Source organism: Mus musculus, chromosome 9 (genome assembly GCF_000001635.26).
Source record: "Mus musculus strain C57BL/6J chromosome 9, GRCm38.p6 C57BL/6J".
NCBI lineage: Eukaryota > Metazoa > Chordata > Mammalia > Rodentia > Muridae > Mus > Mus musculus.
In genome coordinates, this window is record NC_000075.6 from 99,274,937 (window position 1) to 99,298,654 (window position 23,718).

The 23,718-nt window shown below is 39.9% G+C and overlaps 1 protein-coding gene across 20 annotated transcripts in view; it reads left to right on the plus strand.

Annotated features, from left to right (window-relative positions):
- Cep70 (centrosomal protein 70) overlaps nt 1-23,718 on the plus strand; it is a 142,296-nt gene that overhangs the window by 91,353 nt on the left and 27,225 nt on the right. For 13 of the 20 annotated variants that reach the window (XR_003947990.1, XR_003947989.1, XR_003947988.1 and 10 more), the window contains 11 exons: nt 642-811; nt 2,453-2,509; nt 3,001-3,082; nt 3,174-3,262; nt 6,092-6,166; nt 14,260-14,365; nt 16,589-16,759; nt 21,091-21,237; nt 21,340-21,508; nt 22,643-22,757; nt 23,567-23,646. Coding sequence is in view for 14 of the 20 variants with exons in the window: in XM_017313546.2 (XP_017169035.1) it covers nt 642-811; nt 2,453-2,509; nt 3,001-3,082; nt 3,174-3,262; nt 6,092-6,166; nt 14,260-14,365; nt 16,589-16,759; nt 21,091-21,237; nt 21,340-21,508; nt 22,643-22,757; nt 23,567-23,646 (1,261 nt within the window). In the remaining 6 variants the exon portion in view is untranslated. Of the gene's footprint in view, nt 1-641; nt 822-2,452; nt 2,510-3,000; nt 3,263-6,091; nt 6,167-14,259; nt 14,366-16,588; nt 16,760-21,076; nt 21,238-21,339; nt 21,509-22,642; nt 23,647-23,718 lie in introns of those variants that run through there. The other 7 variants (XM_030244541.1, XM_030244542.1, XM_030244540.1 and 4 more) reach the window with 4 other exon arrangements.

The window sequence follows — 23,718 nt, forward strand, 5'->3', positions numbered from 1 at the left end:
ATTTTTAAATTTTCTTTTGGGGGTTTTTTAAAAATATTTTTAATATATGTCTCTTCCTGATTATTGTTTTTATCTAAACCTAGATATAAGTTAGGGAGAATAGTGCACACAAAACCCTAGCAATTAGAGGCTGATATATTAGTATACAAGATGGAAGCCAGCCTGGACTACATAAATCTCATAAATCTATTAAAATAAATTATATTGGCTTCATATAGATTCTTTTTTAAAAATTTATTTTTATATATGAGTACATTGTAGATGTCTTCAGATACACCAGTAGAGGGCATCAGATCCCATTACAGATAGTTGTGAGCCACCATGTGGTTGCTGGGAATTGAACTCAGAACCTCTGGAAGAACAGCCAGTGCTCTTAACTGCTGAGCCATCTCTCCAGCCCCTTCATATGAATTCTTAAAACCCTTACTGATTATTTAACCTTGAATGCATGCAGTCAACATAGTTCCCTTATTTTATATGTTTTCACGTTTGTGACATAGTAATATTCCTTGCATCAATTTTAAACAGGCTTGATGCTACTTACTGAATGAAACAGCTCAGTGGAGATGGTGACACAGGTATAAGGAGACAGCGTGTCCTACATGTCTGATCATAATCGTACTTTTACAATGTTCTTACAGATGAAATGCCAGCAATATAAGAAAAACCGAATGGAGCAAGAGGGGACCATTGCTTCTTTGCAAAAGGAGATCCACAGACTTGCCAAAGAGGAGGAAGAGCGCATCCTCACTCAGAACAGAGTGTTTGCCCATCTCTGCAGAAGAGTCCCTCACTCAGTCTTGGATAAACAGTAATGCCTAGTACATAAGACGATAATGGAGCTAGATGGATTGTTTTCAGCTAATTTTTTTCTTGAGGGTGGTTAGATCTTTTGCTATAGAAATCTCCTTTTCCCCTTTTTTTTCTAGTTCATCATTTTGTGTGTGTGTGTGTGTGTGTGTGTGTGTGTACACGTGCGCGTGCATATTTGTATTGTGCATGCATGTGTGTGTGAATATAATTTTAAGAGTATTTTGAGTAATTAATTTATTAAACTTTATATATACAGGTGTTGTGCCTGCATGTATTTATATGTACCACATGCCTGCAGTGACCAGAAAAGGATGTCAGACACCCCTGGAACTGGAGTTATAGACAGTTAGTTGTAGGCCATCTTGTGGGTGCTGGGGATAAAACCTTTGTCCTCTGAAAGAGCAACCAGTGCTCTTAGACTCTGAACCATCTCTCCAACTCCTTGAGGAATGGGTCTAGACATTTATTTTTAAAATATTAACTATGGATGGGTAGGTATAGTGGCACATGCCTTTAATTCCAGCACTTGGGAGGGAGAAGCAGATAGATAGATCGCTGAGTTCTAGACCTGCCAGGGCCATACAGTGAGAACCTATCTCAAAAAAGAAAATCCAAACTAAACAAAAAATACTTATCAGTTTTGTGTGTGTGCAAGTATGTGCACATACCTGAGTGTGTGTATGTGTGTGTGTGTGTGTCCATATGGTATGCTGGAATCAAACCCAGGTCCCAAGTAAGAGAAGCAAGTTCCCTTAACCATTGAGCCTTGGGCAGATATTTATGAGGGAGATTGCCAGAGATAGGATTGTTGGGACAGGAAGACTATGTATTTAATAAAGTGAAACATGCTTATAAATATAGTAATAGAAGATATATAGATATAGATCAGTGCAATACTTGTTTCTGGCAAGAATTACTGAAAAATTTTAAGTTTGCCAGACAATCCGTGCTAAAGATTTGATTTCGAGTAATGTGTATGTATGCATGTATGTGGGTATATGTGCTTCCAGAGCCATTGGAAACCTCCAGGGCTGGAGTTACAGTGGCTTTGCCCTACCCTATGTGTACTGAGAACTGAACTTGGGTCTTCTGCAAGAGTAGTATATACTTTAAAAAATGTTTAGGCCTGGAGGGGTGGCTCAGAGGTTGGGAGTACTCGGTACTCTTGCAGAGAACCAGGGTTCTATTCCCAGCACCCACGTGGTGTCTCACAGTTGCCTGTATCTCTAGCTCCAGGGGATTAGATGCCCTTCTTGGTCCTCCCTGGGCACTTGAACACAAGTTGTACATACACACATAAATAAATAAGTCTTAAAGAAAAAAGTTAAAATGTATTTTCTATGTATGAGTGTTTTGCCTATATGTATGTACCACATGTGAGCCTGTGCCTGTGGAGTCCAGAAGCAAGCATTGGATCCCTTAGAACTGGAGTTAGGGATGATTGTGAGTCACTGTGTAGGTTAGAAATTAAACCTCTGAAAGAGCAGCAAGTCTCTCTAGCCCTGCAGTATGCTCTCTTAACTGCTAAGCCATCTCTCCATCCCCAGTCTGTATTTTTATCTTTGTAATTTGAAATTATGTAGGAAGTTTGGTAAATACTACCTTTTGAAACTAACTGAACATATTTTTTGTTTTCTAGATTGCTGTGTCTAATTGATTACTATGAATGTAAACTTAGAAAACTTCATATACAAAGGTATAAATAATATAATTTTATTTTTATATTTATACATTAAGTTTCTGTTGTAATCGCAGAAGTTTGAAGCGCAGGGTAAATGAGGTGCTGTGCACTGCACTGTTAGCCACTTACGCGCTACAATTTTTCTTCAGTCTTTTTATTAAGACTTGGAAGTAGTATTAGGAATCAACAGTATGTGTACAGTGTGTTTTTAAAAAGACCAGGAAATGTTCCATTTATATTTTGTTTGTTCATTCAAGTATTTTTCATCCACTCTTGTGTCCCGTGACAAAGTTTTCTGGTCCTCACACATTCTAAGAGTTAGTAAACATACTGCTCTAAGATTAGATAGCTACTGTGATGTGATACTATTCTTTGTAGAACAAGTGGGAACCTGGGATTTCCATGTTTAAGTTATTAAATCCCTTGAATTGGCTTCAGTTTTGCTAGCTACATGTTCTCTTTGAGGAGAAAGTCCCACAAGATGTAGTGTGTTTGTCTTCCCACAGGCAGTTTGAGGAAGACAGTCAGTCAGAAGAAAAAGACTTCACAAACCTGGGTGCCTCACCAAATTATAAAGGCGTTCTGATGGTATGGAGACCAGAGCACTGACAAATACCTTTTCATAAAGCAAAATAATCCCCTAAGAGAGTTCCTTATTTTACTGTGAAATGCATTGCAGTCGTTACAGAAGCAACTCAAGGAATCCAAATCCAGGATCGACGTGCTGGTAGGTGAGAAGCTGAGCCTCCAGAAAGATCTGGAAAACAGGTGGGAGAAATGCTTAGAATGTCAGACGAGTCATTCCTGCCCCCTTTCTCCAGAACTGAACCCGAGCACCTGACCCTCCTGTGCTCCCTTTGACTGGTCGTATGTCCTGGCAAATGGTGACCGCAGTAAGAATCCATAGGGAAGCAAGGGGAGCAAGAAAACAGGAATCCATGTTAGGATAAAATTGGCTAAGACCTTTGAGGAGATTCAGGGTTTTGGGTTCTTTGTTTGTGTTTATGTGGGTGTGAAGTTGAGTGTGCACATCTGTGCTCCTGAGCTGCCTACCTTGCTTTATGAGACAGGATCACTCCTTAAGACCTGCTGGGAGCTTGTTAATTAGACCAGGCTGCCTTGCTAATGAGCCTTGGAGATCTGCCTGTGGGATCACCTCATTCCCAGGGCTGGGACTACAAGTGTGTGCCCTCATGCCTTTTTAGTAGATTCTTGGGTTTGAACTCTGGTCTCCATGTTTGCATGCCACTCTTCCAGACTTAGCTGTCTCTCGAAGCCCAGGTTCAGTCTATGTTTAGTTTTTCTTTTAAAATTAGCTGTAGTGAGGGCTGGAGGGTTTCTCATTTGGAAAACTGTCTGCTATGCAAGCATGTGAGAGCTTGAGGTCAGATCTTTAGCACTATTGTGAAAAGGCAAATTGTAGCAGCGTGTACCTGTAATTGCAGCATTGGATGCAGGAGTGAAGACTGGCAGATTCCTGGAGCTCACTGGCTGGCCAGCCAGCCTAGCCAGTTGATGGACACTATGTCCAGTGAGAAAACATATCTCAAAACTAAGATAGACAGCAATGAAAATGATCCCCGATGCCATCTCTGGTCTTCACACATATTCACACACATGCGCATGTGTACTTGTATGCAAACATGCACCTGCTCATATCCACACACACAAACACAGTCACAGCTAGCTGCAGTCATGTATGGTTGATGCACAATATATTATACACAGTTTGAAAGTGTTGATATATATTGACCCTTGTGAACGGTCACCACTGAGAAAATTCTCCCCCGGATTTTGTGTTTATGTAGTTTTATCCTCACATACTTATCTTTACCTCAGACAATCTCTGGTGTGTTTTTTCTTTCTTAGATAGTGTATAAATGAATCACAGTGTTTCTTGTTTATCTTTATAACTTCACATAACATTTTTAATTTTAATTTTTAAAATTAAAAATTGACAAATTATAGTTGTAGTTGTCACAGGATACAAAGTTATGTGATTTAGGAACATAGTGTGGAATACTTACGTCAAACTAATTAACATCAGTTACTTCAAATGTTTACTATTTTTCAGGTGAAAACATTTGAATTTTAGTAACCTAATGATTTTGAAATGTTATACTCTATGATTACTTTCTATAACACATTCAATTTCAGTGGGTTTCTCATTCCAAAATTACTTTTAGCTGTTTTTTCTTAACCCTGTGGTTATAGGAGCAAAAAAGTCAATTGTTTCTGTTACAGAAAATAGACAGCATAATTATAAAAAGAAAATACTACTTGGTGGTGGTATGTTACCTGGAATGAGCATTGATAAAACTTTAATTTTACTCAATACCTTTTATTGTAAGCCAGAAATTATCCCAAGTTTTGGGATAAAACAATGACCAAAACAAACCTCCCTGCTCTGAAAGACTTATAACTTAATGATAAAAAATTATGTGGCGGACTCATAGCATAAAGTCTGAAAACTTCCTGTGGACCACAGAAAGATGGAGTAAGAACTTCATGTTTGGGAATCATGAACTGTTAAGTTCAGGACAGCAGTAACCTGTGAGAGAGACAGGAGTGACGTTATAGCTAGGGTGTCAGAGCTAGGGTTTCTCTGGCCGGGATAAAACACATACATGGCCAGAAGCAAGCTGGGGAGGGAAGGGTTGATTTCACTGTACAGGTTAGAGTCCACCATCCAAGAAAGGCAGGGTAAGAGCCTTGGGGCAGGAACTGAAGCAGAGGCCATGGAATTACGGGGTTACTGCTTTGTTCCTCGTGGCTTGCTCAGACTGCTTTCTAGGACCTTGGGCTCAGGCGTGGGCTGGGCCCTCCCACATAATTATCATCTGCAAAGTCTTGCTTGCGGGTCAGTTTTACTTAGGTGCTGTTTGCTTGTTTGTTTGTTTTTCCAGTGCAGTGGTACACTGCCTTTAGTCTAGGCAGAGGCAGGTGGATCTCTGAGTTCAAGGTCAGCCTGGTCTACAGAGCAAGTTCTAGAGCAACCAGGGCTACACAGAGAAACTGTGTCTCAAAGAAACCAAAAGATTTCATCTTCCCAGATACATCTAGGTTTGTGTCAAGTTGACAAAAGCCAACCAGCACAGAAGAAAACAAGTTTTAGTGTAAAAAGGATTTAATATCCTTTGTTAATATCCAAATATAAACAAACTAGGTGATAGATGGGTATACCATAGACAAGATACATATCATCTCAAAAGTGAGTAGTAACTTTAAGGAATTATACAGAATGAAATCAAAATGCCTAGTAAACACCTAAGAGTTAAAGATTTAATAAGGGGCTGGAGAGACGGCTCAGCAGATGAGAGCACGGTCTATTTTCCAGAGGACTGGAGTTTGATTCCCAGAACTCACAAGCATCTGGACTCCATTCCCATAGGATTCAGTGCTGCTTCTGGCATTCACAGGCACCAGGCACACAAGTGATACACAGATAGATTTGCAGGCAGAATACCAATAGACATAAGGTTTAATTAAAATAGTTTAATGTTTATTGATAACATGATAATTTTTTATTTATTGTTTAGTATGTGTTTTTCTCTCTTTGATACATTTAATGTATTCATCATGATGTCTCCTCTACAGGCCCACAGAACATGAATTAAGACTTTATAAACAACAAGTGAAGAAACTGGAAAAAACCCTGAAGAAAAACATAAAGTAATTATATTTTGTCAGACTTTCTGCTTATAGTTGGGTCTTATGTTTTATTTTTGCTCTTATATTTATCAGCTGCTGTGTTTTATCCTTGGCTTGGGCTAAACATGCTAGCTTCAATCTATAAATCCCAGCACTGTGAAGTATGGGCAGGAAGATCACAAATAAGAGAATAGCCTGGTCCATATAGCAAAGCTCAGTTTCAAAAAAAAAAAAAACAAAAAAAACAAAAAAAAACAAAAAACAAAAAAACCAACAACAAAAACAAACCCAAAGTAAACAATGGAAAAGGAGATATTTCTGATTCTAACAGTTTAAAAGCAAATTGGATTTGACTTTGTGTTTATATATTCTTGAGAATTTCATGCATATATGATCATATACATAGGTACTTAGGCAGCATTTTGACAGCAAGATCATTTATCAGAATAGTAGTGGCAGCTTCTATCCTAAGGCCTCTGAGCTCCTGAGTCATGAACGTTTGACAAGGGTTAAGCACCAGGCATTCAATTCCCTCTTGTGGAACAGGCCTTGAATCCAACCAGAAAGCTGTTATCCCAGGCCACTGTTAGACCAGCAGGCGTCTCTTTTGTGGTAGGTCAGTGCTGCAGCATTAAGGCCCAGCTGGTTATTAAGGCCCAGCTGGTTAGGGCCATTGATTCCTTTCCAGCACCCTGCATAGCACCTCCGGGCACTCTGAAAGCTAGCCAGCATTAGGAAGTTTCCCGCTTGGTTTGAGATTTATTTCTGTATGGTGCCTTCAGCAATAATGTTTAGAGTCTTGTAATACTGTGTGGTGGGGCCAGGGGCAATGAGAACAGCCTGTGCTGACTTGGAGACCTCTTGGGCCTCCCTGACCATTAATTCCTAGGAAGTGTCCATGTCTTACCCATGTATTCTGGGAGTGGCACTGTCCACCCAAGCAGGTTATTTCCATTAAAGAGGTATTTTTTAAAGTTGTAATTTCAAACCAGCTACTTAGCTAGTGGACTTCCATAGGCTTTTTCCTATATCTTTAGTTTTGGTTAACTTGTTTTCTCTTTAACCCCCTAACCCTCATGCTTACTTAACCCTTTAACAACCAGTAATTCCCCTCTTCTTTTATTTCACATATATTTTTCTGTCCCTTCAATTTTAAATATTGAGTTGTAAGATAGTAGACCTCCATATGGTTTTTCATGTATCCCTTCCTTGGGTCAGCCCCCTTGTCTACCTCCTAGGTACCCTATACTGTGCAACCCTTCCTGGTTAAGCCTGTATGCCGCACTCTCCCACCATACCACTGGCATTTCACCTATGACCTATTATCCTCTGCCCTTACTGTGTAGCCTTCAAAAACCCTTTCTAGCTTGCTGGCTTCACTTAGTTTCCAAGTTAAATACACAAAATATTTGACATTAGGAACTGCATATGAGACAAAGTGTATAATATTTGATTCTTCTAGGCCTGGACTTGGTCTTATTTCTACCTCAATTGAGTGGGAAAAAAGTATAGGAAGAAAAGAAAAAAAATGATTTTGATGAAAATTACCTTTAGAAATGGGAAAATTATAGGAGAAACAGAAATTATGGGTAGCAGATCCTATATTTTTGTTGTAGGTAAGTTACAATCTGAAGTTTTATGTTAATTTTTGTGTTAGAGATTGAACCCAGGGCCTTAAGCACGGAAAGGTAAAGGCTCTAGCACTGAGATGGCTCTCAGCATGATCTAAAAAAGTTTAGTAAGTTTTGTCATTTAAAAACTAAAAGTACTAGAAAGCACATAGTGAACCAGTCCTATCTAACACCTTTTTTTTTTTTTTTTTTTTTTTTTTTTTAAAGAGTTATTTATTTATTTATTATATATAAGTACACTGTAGCTGTCTTCAGACACTCCAGAAGAGGGAGTCAGATCTCGTGATCGGATGGTTGTGAGCCACCATGTGGTTGCTGGGATTTGAACTCCTGACCTTCGGAAGAGCAGTCGGGTGCTCTTACCCACTGAGCCATCTCACCAGCCCCCCTATCTAACACCTTTAACTCCTCCTCCTGCTTTACAAAGTAAGGTCTGAGGCATTTAAAACGATGATCTTAAGTAGTGATGGTGCATCCATAAGATTATCTAGTATATTCATTGATTCAAACGACTAGGACTTGAGAAATTTGTGAAGCTGTGGGATTGATTATTTTGAAAATTGTTAGTATATGCATTAAATATAGATCAATTCATTTGTGTTGTTGGTATGCATAGTTCAGTTTTCCAGTGAGAGCTGCTCTTTCTCCTCCCTGTGGAAACACTACTATCCCAACTGAAAAGGCAAGGAAAAACAAGGAAGGATTCATTGTCTATCTACTTAAGTTTGGGGAGAAAAACTAGACAGAATTCTAGGGAAAGGTTTGGAAAGGTTGCATTTAGTCAGTGAATATCCCTATTGTTGCTGTGTTTTGTCTGCACAGTAGTACTTCCTAGTATCTATGTGGCGTTCTAAACACTGGGGTTGCAAAATAGACCTCATTGAGATGACATAAGGGAGAAGGATCATAAAGGAATAGAAAAGGCAATTTTGATAGAACCTGAATACAATATTAATAGTGGTTTTGATAACGGCAAGCAGGATAGTGTGGTGGGCAGAGGCACCACAAGCATTACATTGTGTGTGGCTGTCGAATTCTTTTTCCACCAATTAAATAATTAAAGGGCAATAAAGGATCCAAAGTGTAGCACAGGTAATGTTTAAATCAAAGCAAAAATAGTAGGTAAGAACAGAGTCCTCTGAAAGGATAGGTCCTGGAGTTCACAAGGTATCTTTGGCGGAGTTTTTTATATTGATTCAGTCAGTACCTTCATTACCAGTTTAACTGGAACTCTCTGATATGATGGTTTTTTTTTTTCCCAGCTCAGGAATTAGATGGTGGGCTTCAGTACTCAGGCAGGGAAGTTATTTTGATTAGTTGGGGTTCTGGATCCACGAGGTAGCAAGACATTGTCCACATGCCTTGCACTTTCTTCTAAACATGTCTCTCTCTACAAGTACCCATTCTCTGATGTAGGCCATGCTGGAATAGAAGGTTTGTTTTTTGGCCCTGGCCCCTCCTTTACGATATTCAACATCCATTTTAAGATATGTGGAGTTAACATTATCCTGGTCTCCTTTTCTCTCACTCTCTACCTAACAAGTGAACTTCCTAACTCCTACTTTCTTTCATCAACCCCTCTCAGGAGGTAACCCTAACTGCAGTCAGCTGACAGAACAGTAGTCAGGGTCCCTCCAGAAGGGCCTGTTTAGGAGCCCATAGCAGAAAGGCCTATGTGGTGGTGGGTTGGCCTGTCATTTTAGTTCCACATGGTGATAGCTTTCTTTCATTGTCCTATGTTTTTGGTATTTGTGGCAACATCTAAAACATATAATTAATGAGATTAAGGGCATTATAATGAAGGTGGTTAGGAGAGTCTGTTGCATCTCAGGAAAGGTCATTGATGAGGGAAATATGTATGATAGCCAGCCACAGAACCTTGGCATGGTTGGTCATAGGTGATAACAAGCTAAGGATGTCATTTCCTCCCTTGTCCACTGTTAAGTGTATCTTATTGAGTGTTCCTGTTGACTTTTCTGAGAAATTTGTTTGCCTTATTATTTGCCAGATGTAACTGAGTCTCAGGCCATTGTACATTCATGATTTTTTTTTAATTTTTTTTTTTTTTTTTACATTCATGATTTTAATGTCTCAGGGTGTATTTACAGTTAGCTCTAGGGATAACATCAAGGTTATCATAGGTTATAAATGGACCATAAGTAGGTCTGTTTTATTTCTTTGGTATTGCACCAAATTCCAGTGTGAGGGAGTGTGTGCTTTGTTGTCTACAGGAGAAGGCTGATCATGTTACAGTTTTCTTATGGGTTACACCCTCCCAGCAAGCATTACCCATGTACCAAACTTTATTCCTAGTTGGAACAGAGACTAAGGGCCAGACATGGGAGCAATCAGAATTCCATTTCTTTTAGGGACATAGCCAGACAGCACCTTTTTGTTCACAGTTGGAGATAAAGCCCACTGAAGCTCATTTTGGAGGATTGTCCATCTCTGTCCAGTGGGCATGATGAAAATGGCCTCTTCAGTTTCCCATTAGTCCAGTTAGTTGTACAATAGGAGATTTGCAGATTTATTTAATCTAGGAACCTGGGCAGTTAGAGCACAATGACTTGTGTTGAATTTAGTAGTAATTACTTTCTAGAGCATAGTTACCCATGTTTTTTCTATAGTTTTTTGGCATGTGGCTCTGCATTAAGGATGGTTGGCCATTGTCCCATAGCTAATTATGATTCCATCTGCATCAACATAGTTCAGAGTCACTGTTGAGTTAGGGTACAGGCCCTTCACAGTTTTGGGTTAGAAAGTAATTTTGTAAGGCCTGCCTAGTTCAACTTAGCCAATCAATTGGGTTAGAATTTTCTTCTGGGAGTATCTCCCATACTCTACTTTCCTCCTGTGATAGTAACTCTACTCCATGTCCTATTCTTTTTCTAGAGAATGTCTCCTCTCTGTTGTGGCTCATTCAGTTTGTCCCATGAATCTAGTGCCTAGTTTATTAAAAAAGATCTACTTTCTTTTGGATTGTCAGTCAGTTCTGAGAAGTCTACCCAGAATGTTGGCTCCACTGAAGGGTTTGAGGACAGCCAGGGTAATGAGAATGGGCCCCAAATATAAAAATGTCCCAGTGTAGGGTTGATCAAGTAAAAATAACTCCCATGTAGGATGAAGTCTGAGTGTGCCATAACAGTTCCCAGTGTTTTCCAGGCCTAAGGATGGTATTAGTACTCAATGGGATGTTGGTCTACCGTATCATTCCAATAAGTTTAGAGTTTTTAGTTACTGGGGATTCAATAATCCATCATCAGCTACCAGGTAGGGAATTTGGGGCGGGGGAGGGGAGCAATGAATGGTATAACAGTGGACCTTGCTTACCTTTGCAACCTTTCTTTAGAAACCTCTGGTGAAATGTTATTGATAGCAACACAGTAATGAGACTGCTGTCTAATAAGTATTGTCTCCTGTTTCTCCCATAGCTGAGGAGAAAAGACCAGATATTTTATTTTGGTTATGTTAAAGGGGATTCCTAAAAGGTATTGCTTTATTGATTGAAGTTCCAGATATCCCTGAAAAATGGTCCCCTTTCTAAAGATCTAGAGTAGTTCCCTCCCACTCTAAAAATTGGGGCAGTCCTGAATTTGATTCAAATCTGATAATGAAGAAACGTCCATTTTGGAGGAAGATGAAAGCCCTATATTTTCCAAGGTCTTGTGAACTCAGGTTCCTGGGTAGGACATGGACTATGGGGAGGGTGGGTATTGGAGTAGTCAAAAAAATCATCTGGGAGTAAAGCAGAGTGATTTAAGGGGTCATCCCGAATTATGGGAAAAGTTACACCACAAAGTAAGGTAGGCACAGGACAAGTGAGATATAAACTAAAAGCTACAGCAACGGTGGTACCTACATATGCTGCTGCTTTGCACACTTATGAACTTATCTTTTGTTGGAAGACAGTTGTTTAAAGAGCAGCTTAAGGTCCGCAGTGGCTCATGAGAGTAACTGGAATGAGTTGGACTTGGTCTCAGGATCCATTGATAGTGTAGGAGAATCAGGGAAAGTAGTTTATGTTTAAGACTAGTGTGGTGAATTCATGCATCCAGTTTTGCTGTTCATGCTGCTGTAATAAGGATAGAATAATAGGATATGGGCCCTCCCACAGTGGGTGAGTGAGATATTCATTTTAATGAGGAGTTTTAACTAAGTCCCCAGAGTAGAAGAAGTGGAGTCTCTGCTGCTATTCTTGAGAAAGCCCAACTTGAGGTTCTTGGCAGTAATTGCTAGGATTTTGCTAATTGGAAAACATGGGAAATTACATGTTCTGGGTCCAACGCCATATCATCAGTAAGAAATGGCCTGCTATGTAGTACCTCAAAGAGGATTAGGCTCTAATAGGGGTGTTTTTAAGCCTGATTAGAGGTGTAAGGGTAATTTAGTCTAAAGAGATCTGGTTTCCTGGATGAGCCTTTTTAAATGCCTCTTTAAAAGCTTATTTCCCAGAGCCAACATGAAAACTGCAACTGAGGGAGTAAGAGTGGTTATAGAAAAGACAAAAAGAAGATGCAAGAGACAGGTATGGAGGGCTGCAGGCTAATACCATGCCAGCAGTTAGTATATTTTCTCAGTGTCTTTTAAAGGCAAGCAACAGAAAACATGAGCAATTCCAATTGGCCATGTCTCTTTTTCAGAGAGTTTCAAGAAAACTCAAACCCAAGCCTATGCTTAGATTGAATGGATCTCTGAATCAAAGGCAACTTTTAAACATAAAGAAGGCCTTAACTGGGGAGCACTAGCACTGAGACTGCTCACTCAAGTCAACTTTCCCCTCTATGTAATGAGAGAGAGAGAGAGAATTATTAGAGGTCACAAGTACTTTTAGCCTTGACCATACCAAAGGATGTAACAAAGATGGGTCAGGAACATGTGTCCAGTACAGCTTCCCTGTTGCCATAGTCAGGGCACTCGGCAGGATCACAGACAGCATCATTCTTTGTCCAAGCATCAGCATATCTCACCAATTGCTCTGGCAGCCACCCTAATCAATCAATCTCTCTTTCTCTCTCCTCTCTCTTTCTCTTCTCTCCTCTCCTCCTCCTCCCCTCCTTCCTCCTCCTCCTCCTCCTTCTTCCTTCTCCTCCTTCTCCTTCTCTTCCCTCTCTCTCTCTCTCTCTCACACACACACACACACACATATTACATAGGGTGGAAAGTTGAGTTGGGTGGCCAATTCACCATACCCTGAGATCCAAATCATATAATATCTTCTGACTCCTGGGAAGGCCTTCAATTATTTTAGAGTCTTGGGAAATGGGAAGGACAGAATTGGTTGGCTATGTTCTAGCCCTAGGACTTGGATTCCTCCTGTTAGATATGACCAGGATAAGCAACTCTGGTCTGGTTTACTTGTACCTTGTCCTATGTCACCCTTTATCCCCTTTCAGCAAGAGGGTTAAGGAGAGGTTCTGTGGTCCAATAGAAAATCTCCTTGGAGAAGCCGTAGAGAAGACCATCTGTGTATTAGAATACAATATTGGAATGGTCCAGGATGGCCCCATTCCATTAAATCTTGGGAGGAGGGCTGACCCAAAAAAGAATGGACTATCTTGAAACCTTTGCAGGAGCACAGTCCATGTGGCCTGTCTAGCCCTTTGAGTAAGTCCTCAAAGACATAAGGAGGTTGGCCGCTGGTGTGTATGGGAAGGCAAAGTGAAGCATCATTGCTAACACACAGTTGTGAATGGTGCAGGGAGGAATCTGAATCAGGAGGGAGAGGGATTGGAGTTACGGAGTAGAGAGAGACTGCTTCATCCATGCGTCTAAGAGCTTGGCTCATTTCCACTTGCTGGATTCCCTTCCTTACTCTCAAGATAGGGTTCTTAGATGGATTTGATCATTGAATTAATGATCCCTGTTTCCTTAATATTTTATTATGAAGTATAGGGGTCCATATTTTTCATGATTGGGCCAATTCAGGGTGATCCTTCATATAAAAGAACAATATGGCATCTTAGCCCATTTTCTGTCTTGAGTGGAGTGTTGGTTTGTAATTTAAACTGCCAGGAGGCCAGGATTCCCAGTCACTTAGTGGGTATTCTGGCCAGGTCTGGTAGGGTGTAGGGTGGGGAATCCTCTCCTTAAGGCTCTGACCGTCAATCTTACTCCAGTTTTGTAAGAGACACAGCAGGGTAGAATTTGATGTGATCTTGGACAGGATCAAATCTATCTTAAAACAACAGCAATAGGAGCATTCCACAGAGAGAGACACCTTCTCCCCGTCTCCTCCGCCCTGTGCCTGGAGGGCTGCCTCGTGCCTTTAGAGATTACTTCTAACTTGTGACCTATTGGAAGGAACTTTCCCAGTGACAGTATGGCTTATATTTTACATCCATGCATATGTAAAGTTTGCACACATAAAAGTAAAAAGATAAGAGGTTTTGGGGAGGCCAGCTGCCTCACTGGTGTAATCATTTTAGTTTACTAAAAGGCTAAGGAAGCATTTTTATTACCTTGATTTTTTTTTTCCTTCTTTAGATTACAAGATCTTATTGGTCAAAAAAAGTCTGATGACACGGAGAAAAAAGATGAGCCCAGCAAAGACAGCCATCAGCAGGCTCTCATTGAGCAGAGCTACTTTCAGGTATTGGCTGGCTGATGAAAGACTGGTGTGTGTGGTGCCCCTTGATTGGTTGCAGTGTGATACATCACCCCTTTATAAGGAATGATTGTGCTGCTTGGTATCTGTGAGTGGCTGGTTCTGTGGTACTTACAGATGCCCAAGTCTGCAAAATCCCTCATATAATGGCATTGTGTGTCTTGACTTGAATGTGAAATGTCCCTTAGAAGTTCATGTGTTTGACCATTGATTTCCATCCATTTAGAAAGGTGGTAGAACCCTTGGGAGGTTGGAGCCAGGCTAAGGAAGAGAGTCACTGGGATCAGGCCCTGTTGGATAGCTTGTCCTCGTTTCTTGTTTATTCTTTACTTCTGAATGTGGATGCTGTGTCATCTGCTAGTCTCCAGCTCTTGCCACCATGCCACCATGCCACCATGCCTTCCATGCCTGCTGCTATGTCTTTCCTGCTAGGATGGAATATATCTTTCTACACCTGTGAGCCAAGAATAAACCCTTTCTCCCTGAAGTTGCTTTTTTCAGGGTATTTCACCACAGCAACAGAAAACTAAGGCACATAGTATTTTCCTGTAACCCACCTACATCGTCTTTATAATATCTACTACAGTGTAAACCCTGTATAACTATTGTTTAAGATTTTTATAGTTTTTACTCTCATCATTTAAGCTACTTACCCTTTTATTGTTCTGGTTGTGGTATTGTTGTTATTATTATATAAGTAAACTTTCAGATCTTTGGCTTTCATTTAGCTCAAACTATGTAATGTGAAAATTAACTTTACTGTTTATTGGATAAATAATTAATCTAGTAGTTTATTGAATGAAGTGGGCTTGAACTGAAACATTTTTTGTTCCCCATAGATTTTTGTCTCTCTTCTCTCCTTTCTCTTCTTTCTCATGCCTTTTTTTCATTCTTTCCCCCCCTCTCTTTCCCTCTTTCTCTCTTCTTTCTTTCCTTTTTGTTCTTCCTTCTTTTCTTTTCTTTTCCTCCGTCCCTCCTACCCCACCCTCCCTTCTTTCCTTCTTTCCTTTCTTCCTTCCTTCCTTCCTTCCTTCCTTCCTTCCTTCCTTCCTTCCTTTGACTAGGCTAGCCTCAAACTCACAGAAATCTACCTGCCTCTGCCTCTTGAGTGATGGAATTAAAGGCATGCCCCACCAACCAGCCATAGGGCTTTCCATTTTGAATTAATTGGTTATGAACAGGTTGTATTTTTAAAGTCTTGTAATGTTTCATGTCAGTTATGAGAGGAGAATTGTGTTTCCCTTGTGAGGGCGGAGCTTGTGGCCTTGAGAAGCTACACTCGCATCTGCCTTTGTCTCACTCTGCTATGCCTGTACTGCCTCCCTCTGTGCACACTGGAGTCTGTAGCCTTAGAATCGACCATGTCCCCCCTAATTTACTGACATGACACTTTGATCAGACATTATCTCTGTTAACACACACCTTTATTTCTAAATTCTGTCGTCTGTGCCACTCTTCTCAGTTAGTTCACCCACCACCTTCCTTGTGGTTGGTGTCAGAGAAAAGAGGATTGTCTTCCTGCTTTGGTTCATAACTTGGAGAAGAATATTTTTTAGTTAATTACTTATAGATGAGTTTATAATAGAATTGGAATGTTGAAATACTTATCAATGAACACAAAACAAAAACTTATGAACAAGCCTGAGAAGTCAGGTTCTCAGAGCACCTGTTTGCTGTAGCTTTTCCTGGACAGACAACTACCAGTATTTCCTACGAGCTCTAGAAACCCTGTACAGGCATTCTTGGAGAATCCTGCCTGGGGGAGGACTTACAGCATTTATGAAGAATTATTGGGCTGGCTGGCCAGGACTTCTCTATAGAGTGAGTGTGTGAGGCTTTGTTAGTAACTCTCTTTACCTGAAATTTTAACTGAAATTGTGAAGCAAATAAAAAAGACCCTTTAATACCATACTTAGCTTAAATATGAGAAGACAGAAACACAGAAACATGGAGACTTAGGTAATGATGTCTAGATGGTTATTATTCTGTGTGGATTATAACAGTCAATGACAGCTTTCAAACCCAATTAATTATTAATTAAAAATTATTTAGTTTTCCTTAGAATTTATGCATTCCTGTGGAGACTGCATTGCCTCTGTCACAGGTGTCTGGAAATGATTTGTGGGCACCTGACACACACCTTTGTTGTACCTCACTTTGTCAGACACAGACAACTCTCATAGCTACAAATACTGCCCATGCTTACAGGTGCTGTGCAGCATCAATTCAATTGTTCACAACCCACGAGCTCCAGTGATTATTTATAAACAGAGCAAAGGAAGAGCCCCAAACGGCAATAAAGATATTGGTCAAGATTGTGGATTTGAACATCTTGTTCCTATAATAGAAATGTGGGTAGATGAACTGACATCCTTAAAGGTAAGTAGCTGAATATTCTCTATATGTTTGGAAAATCTGTTGGGCTTGGTTTTTGTTGTTCTTTATAAAGCTAAAAAACCCCACTTTTCTAAAATTGGAATATTGTTGCTTTCATATTTTGCTCTGTTTTGTTTTTGAGACAGAGTGTAACTGTATAGTCCTGGCTGGCCTGGAACTCTTTATATAGACATGTGTGGCCTTGAGCGCACAGATAACCACCTGCTCCTGACTCCTGAGTGCTGTAATTGTGGGCACGATCGACCATGCTTACATGGCCTTACATATTTCTGATCCTGTAAATTGCTTGTTTTGATAAGCTTGCCTCCTCCAAAATTCCACCACAGAAAACATTTAGAGTTTTTCTCACTGAGAGTTTGTAGTGGATTCATCTTTGCACTTCTGAGTTCTTCCATACCCTGCATCCTCCTCCTGCTGAGATCTGTGCTGCACATTTCCTGACCTTTGCACATGCTCGGATCAATGTCTTAGCCTCACTTTCATCTTAATGGGGAATATTTTTACAATCTTAACATTTTATTTTTCTTTGTCAGAACTGGGTTTATTTCTGTTTGTTTAATCTCTAGAGAAGTTGTGTTAAGAAGCAACTAGGAAATTAGATATATTCACATTTGATTTATAGATCATTTTATATTTATTGTGTAACTTGAGCTTATTCCAATTTTTTATTAGTTTATTGAGAAGTGATTTGTTATAAAGTTAATAGTATTGTATTTATGCCTTGGATTTTTTCAGTAACCTATATTATATACAATTCTACTATGGTTAATAAAGATATGATTCACTGACAACATTTGTCAGCATTTTGTCTTATTACCCGAAGACACTTGCTAAGAGTATGTGACCTCTTTAGGAACAAAAAGTTGTACTTGTTCTTATATGCCTCAAAGCTCTTCATGATACAAATTAATCCGTATTATCCAGAATAATTATGGTTCCAGACCACTAAAGGGGTTTTTTGTTTGTTTGTTTTCTTGTTGCTTTTTGTCTTTGTTTTTTGTGTTTTTTTTTTTTTTTTTTTTTTTTTTTTTTGGTTTTTCGAGACAGGGTTTATCTGTATAGCCCTGGCTGTCATGGAACTCGCTCTGTAGACCAAGCTAGCCTTGAACTTAGAAATCCACCTGCCTCTGCCTCCGAGTGCTGGGATTAAAGGCGTGCGCCACCACATCCGGCTTTTTTGTATGTTTTTAAAAGATTTATTTATTTCATGTATGTGGGTACACTGTCTCTGTCTTCAGACAACACCAGAAGAGGACATCAGATCTCATTACAGGTGGTTGTGAGCCACTATGTGGTTACTGGGAATTGAGCTCAGGACCTCTGGAGGAGCAGCCAGTGTTCTTAACCACTGAGCCATCTCTCTAGCCTTTGTTTTTGTTTTTTAGAGACTGGGTTTCTCTGTATAGCCCTGGCTGTCCTGGAACTTGCTTTGTAGACCAGGCTAGCTTCATTCACAGAGATCCATCTGCCTAATGTTGGAATTAAAGGCGTGCACCACCACACCTGGCTTGAGTTTTTTAACTTTTAAAATCATACCTGTGCACAACCTATGAAAGAGTCTTGGCACTCAACCTAACTTTTATTTCCTTTTTTCCCTCTTAGGGTTTAGACAGAGCCATACAATATATAAGCATTTGGTCGAATGACAGTCCTGAATTAATACACTACTTTATATGCTGAGTTTCTGTAATTTGTTTCCCAGAAAAGGGTAGAGTGGAGATGGCTTCTGGACACTGCATATCCCACTCAGTGCTTGGCCCAGAGCTCACTGTAGGGATAACAGTGCTAGCTCTGCCTTCCTCCTTTTCAGAAGAGTTAGAATAGAAACAGCCCTTGCCTTTCCAACAGAAAAGAAAAACTAGAGAAAGGAGGCAAAGGGAGGAACCAAATTTACAGATACCATTATTTTTCTATGTGTGGGATGGAAAAGTACTACAAAACTATGAACATAAAACTCAGATAACTAGACAGACAAAACATGCTAAGCCATGAGCTTTTAAGTAGCTCTGCAGTATATTATTAGACATAACAAATAGAATGAAGATGGCCACCCTGGTGCACTGCAGGTGAATGATGTGGGCGGTTTCTACTCCAGAGTCTGGTAGAGAGGGCATCACTCTGAGCATCACCCAAGCAAGGCGTGGCAAGAATGCTGCCCTCTGCCTACTGTGTACTTTTCTGAATAGGAGGCAAGAAATTACCTTTACAGGTAGAGTATTGTCAGGACACCTGAGGCAATTGGCTAGAATTGCCACTGAAGTAGCTCATGGCCTTTAGTAGTGCTTCTAACATTTACAGTACAGATTCCAGATCCAACTCAGCACATGAAGTTGGATGAGCCTTCATATGGAGAGTTCAGCATTTGGCCCTATTACCCAAAGTCATGATACATGAGTGCTCAATTAGTATTTGTCTGTATTATCCAGAATAACTGTAGTCCTAGACCAGTAGAGGGCCTTTGAGGCCTCCTATGGAGAGTTCATTATAATGAAGCAACGTTCTAGTTTGGGACAGACATCTCCCAAGATACTGTTTATCCTTAGGGTCTGATGTGACCTAAAAGAGAAGGATGCACTTGAGAGATGAGTAGAAAGGAGAAATGTAGCAGTGTGTGGTATAGACGCCTCTAGATTTGCATATTTATTTTTTGAGACAGGCCTCACTATGCAAGCCTGGCCAGCCTGGAACTCTATGCAGACGCAGCTGGCCTTGAATTCATAGAGGGCCACCTGCTTCTGCCTCCCAGTGCTAGGATTAAAGGCATATGTCACTAAGCCTGGCCTTGTATGTTATATTCTAATTAACATACAACCATACATGTATGTCAGGGACAGGTTGACATTCTAATACAGTGAGTAGGGATCTGTGTTGAGAACATCAGAATTCTCAGACATTTTAAAAGAGTTAATTTTTGTGAGCCTTAGTTACCCTAGTGTGGTATAGAACAATGCAAATTATTTCTCTTATCCAGCTGCACCTCTGTGTCTGTTGACTATCCTGTCTCCATTCCTTCTGACTCACACCCTACTCAGGCTTTGGTAACTACTATAAGATTAACGTTTAAAACATTTACCATGAGTATTTGTGTATTTGTGTGTTTTATTTCACTTAACATAATGTCGTCTAGTTCTATCCATGTTGTAGTAAATGACAAATGCCATTATGTTTGTGGCTGATATCCTGCTATATGAGTATGCATGTATTTATGCACACATACATATTTTTCAGCCATAGCCATTCATCTATCATTGGATACCAACACTGAGCCCATATCTTGGCAATTCTTAGTAGTGCTTCAATGAGCGTGTACAAGCTAGCATCTTTGATATCGTTTCATCTCATTTGGATGTGTACACATGGCTGTGGGATTGTTAGGCTATGTGGTAGCTTTATTTTTAGTTTTTGGAGGAAGCTCTTTATACTGTTTCATATAATGCCTGTACTAATTTAAATTGTAATCAATAATAAATGCAGAGGATTCTCAAAAGTCAGTCAGTCATACATGGCCACTTTTATTATTTCATTTATACAAAATGCCAGGAATAGGCAAATTCATAGCATCCGGAGAGGATTAGTAGTTACAGAGGCTGGAGGAGAGTGGAAAGGACTGTGAGTGGGTGGGGGAATTTCTTTTTTAATCTTTATTCTTTAAATTTCTTATATGTATGGACATTTTTGCCTTGGTGTATGTATGCTTGTGCACCATATGATAGCCTGGTTCTTGAGAAGGTCAGAAGAGGGCTTTAGATCCTCTGGAACTAGGGATGAATGGCTGCGAAGCATCATGTGGGTGTCAGGAACTGAACCTGGCTCTTCTTGTAAGACAAGTGCTCTGACGGCTAAGTATGTCTCCAGCTCTGGGTGTGGGAGTTCTTCTGAGAAGACAGATGAGTTCTGAGCTTATACAGTGATCTGTTTTGTACCACTGTGAAAAGATGAAAACCATCAAACTGTGTACTTAGTAAAGGTTAATATTTTGGTATGTAAATCTCATTCCAAAATTGCTACAAAAATATTTAAAATGTAGACTAGAAATATGGCTCCATGGTAAAATATTTGCTGTGTATATGTGATGGAAAGCCTGGGCTATCTCCAACACTGATAAAATAATTTTAAAAAACAATATAACTACTTAAATAACATTATTACTTAGAACATCCAGACTTGTTTTAAATTGGCAATGGTATTAAAAAAATACTAATGGTGGTTATTATATAGCTATGTGTTTTTAGGCCCCCATGATTACTGTGCTATTAGTGTTACTATATAAACTATTCTATAACCAGTAATGCCATGTAGTTTCTTTTGTTAAGGATTTGTATAAGTCCTTGAAAATACTGTCTGCAGAACTGGTGCCTTGGCATAGCTTAAAGAAACTGGATGAAAAGGAAGGTGTCAAAGTCGGAGATCTGTTGTTTATGGTGGATACCATGTTGGAAGAAGTTGAAAACCAGAAAGAGGTAACGTTTGATACTTATATAATTGTTCTCATTTTAAAGGCTTATGTCAACTATTTAATATTATTTCAAATTGTAAACTACCCTTTCGCCTTCTTTCTATAGACCAGCAGCACGCCGAACTCTCAAACTTTGCAAGCTATCGTTTCTCACTTCCAAAAGCTATTTGATGTGCAGTCTTTAAATGGAGTCTTTCCCCGGATGAATGAAGTGTACACCAGGCTTGGAGAAATGAACAACGCTGTAAGGAACCTTCAGGAGCTCTTAGAATTAGGTGATGACCCTTTGTCATTTGGGGAATCGATTCTAGAATTATTCTGAATAAATTAAAAAGAAGTTTGGGGCTTGGTTTGGGTTTGGGGTTGTTTAGGGTTTAGGGTTATCCTGGGATTTGGTTGTTTTGGGGGGATTGGGGTTGGGGTTGGGTTGGGTTTGTTGGGTTTGGTTTGGTGACAATGTTGCCTTGTTCTCACTGTAGCCAAAGCTGGCCTTCAACTCCTGGTCTTTGTCTTTCACCTTCCAAGTACTCAGATTGCTTGTGGGTACCACCAGAACTCCTATTAATTACACACAAAGACATACACAACACCAAAAAACAAAACCAGCGGGAGGGATGTAGCTTAGTTGGAAGATGCTTGCCTAGCATGCATGAACTCTAGGTTTGATTCTCAGTACTGAATAAACAGGGTGTGGTGGTGCACATATAGAATCCAAGGTGATGAACATCCTCAGGAGATGGAGGCAGGAGGATTAGAAGTTCAAGGTCACGGGCTGTAAGAGCTGCCTCACTGGTTATGAGGCCTTGCTGGGAACTTGTAAGGACTGGAGTTCATGTCCCAGCACCCATATAACAGTGCAGACATGCTAAATCTCCATAACTCCAGCTCCAAGGACTCCAGCACTCTTTTCTGGTTTCCATGTGTGCAAACACATTTGTGCGCACATGTATACATGTGCACACTCATACACACTTGCAAATAAATCCTTTTATTAAAGTTCAGTTCAGGATCATTTTTTGATACATAACTGGTAGGCCAGCCTAGGAATCATGAGACGCTGCTTAAAACAAACCCTCCCTGGGCTGGGAGATGGCTCAGCGGGTAAGAACACACTCTCTGCAGTCCTGAGTACCAAAAGTAGCATCCCAAGCTGGATAGCTCACAAGTGTCTGTTACCTCGCTCTGTGGAGAATGGAAACACTATTATTGAGCCTAGCCAAGAAAATGTGGACTCCAGGCTCAAGGAGATAGTGTGCCTTAAAGAAATGGCAAAGGGTGGTAGAGGGCAAACTAATAGAAATCTTAATCCCTCTGCCACAAAAATAAAGTGAGTACAACTGAACCAGGGTGAGTGTAATGATTTTGGAAATTCTTTAAAAATATCTTATGCTTTCTTTTCTCTTTTGCAGACAGTTCATCATCATTGTGTGTGGTGGTCAGCACAGTTGGTAAACTGTGTGAGATAATTAACAAGGATGTGAGTGAGCAGGTTAAACAAGTGTTAGGACCTGAGGATCTACAAAGGTATTTGTTAGAAATGCATCTAGAGTAAAAGCTCCAAGCTCTCCCAGCCCCTGACTGTCCGTGTTGGCAGTGACAGGGCCCAGGGGTCCTTGAACTCTGTGTAGATCAGGGTGGCCCTGAACCAAAAAAGAGCTGCCTGCCTCTGCCTCCAGAGTGCTGCCACCAAAGATGTGTCACATGTACTCAAGATAAAAACTGTTGGGGCTGTAAGCTCACAAAGGGATGTTGGGAAGTTTAGCAGAACTCACCCTTGGGGAAAGTTGTATATGGAGAAATTAAAATCTTTATAACCAATTCTTGAGTTGGATTATAACATATAATTTATTTCTAGGACACTACCAAAACTAATAATTACTAGTCATATTTTTTTGTTTAGAAGATAAATATTAAGGATTTTTAAAAGACTATGTACCACCAATGTAAAAACCTGATGTTTTAAAAAGTACATTATGAGAATGTGTTTGTGTGTGTATGTGTGTGTATGTATTGTGTTTATATATATGCATATATGTATATGCATATATGTATATGCATATACATATATGCATATATATAAACATATAAGACATATATGTATATATAAACACACACACATGTATCATCTATATATTCTGCATATTTTCCAGTAAGAACCCTTATATAATCTGGCAGTTGAGTTTTTCATACCGTCTCTCAGGCCTCTCCGCTCCTTCCATTGTTTTACTGACCACTGGTACCTTCTGTTCAGTTGAATATTGGGTAAAGAAGCCTATTTCTAGCAGATGTTCTAAAGGTGGTGCTTTTTTGTAAACTGTGTATGTTTTAAACAGTATTATCAAGAAATTGGAAGAGCATGAGGAATTTTTCCCAGCGTTTCAAGCTTTTGCTAATGATCTTCTTGAAATCTTAGGTGAGATGTCTGTTGATGGTGGCTGACTCTTTCTTGGAAGGTGTTGGTGGATTTGAAGGGGTATTCCTTAGA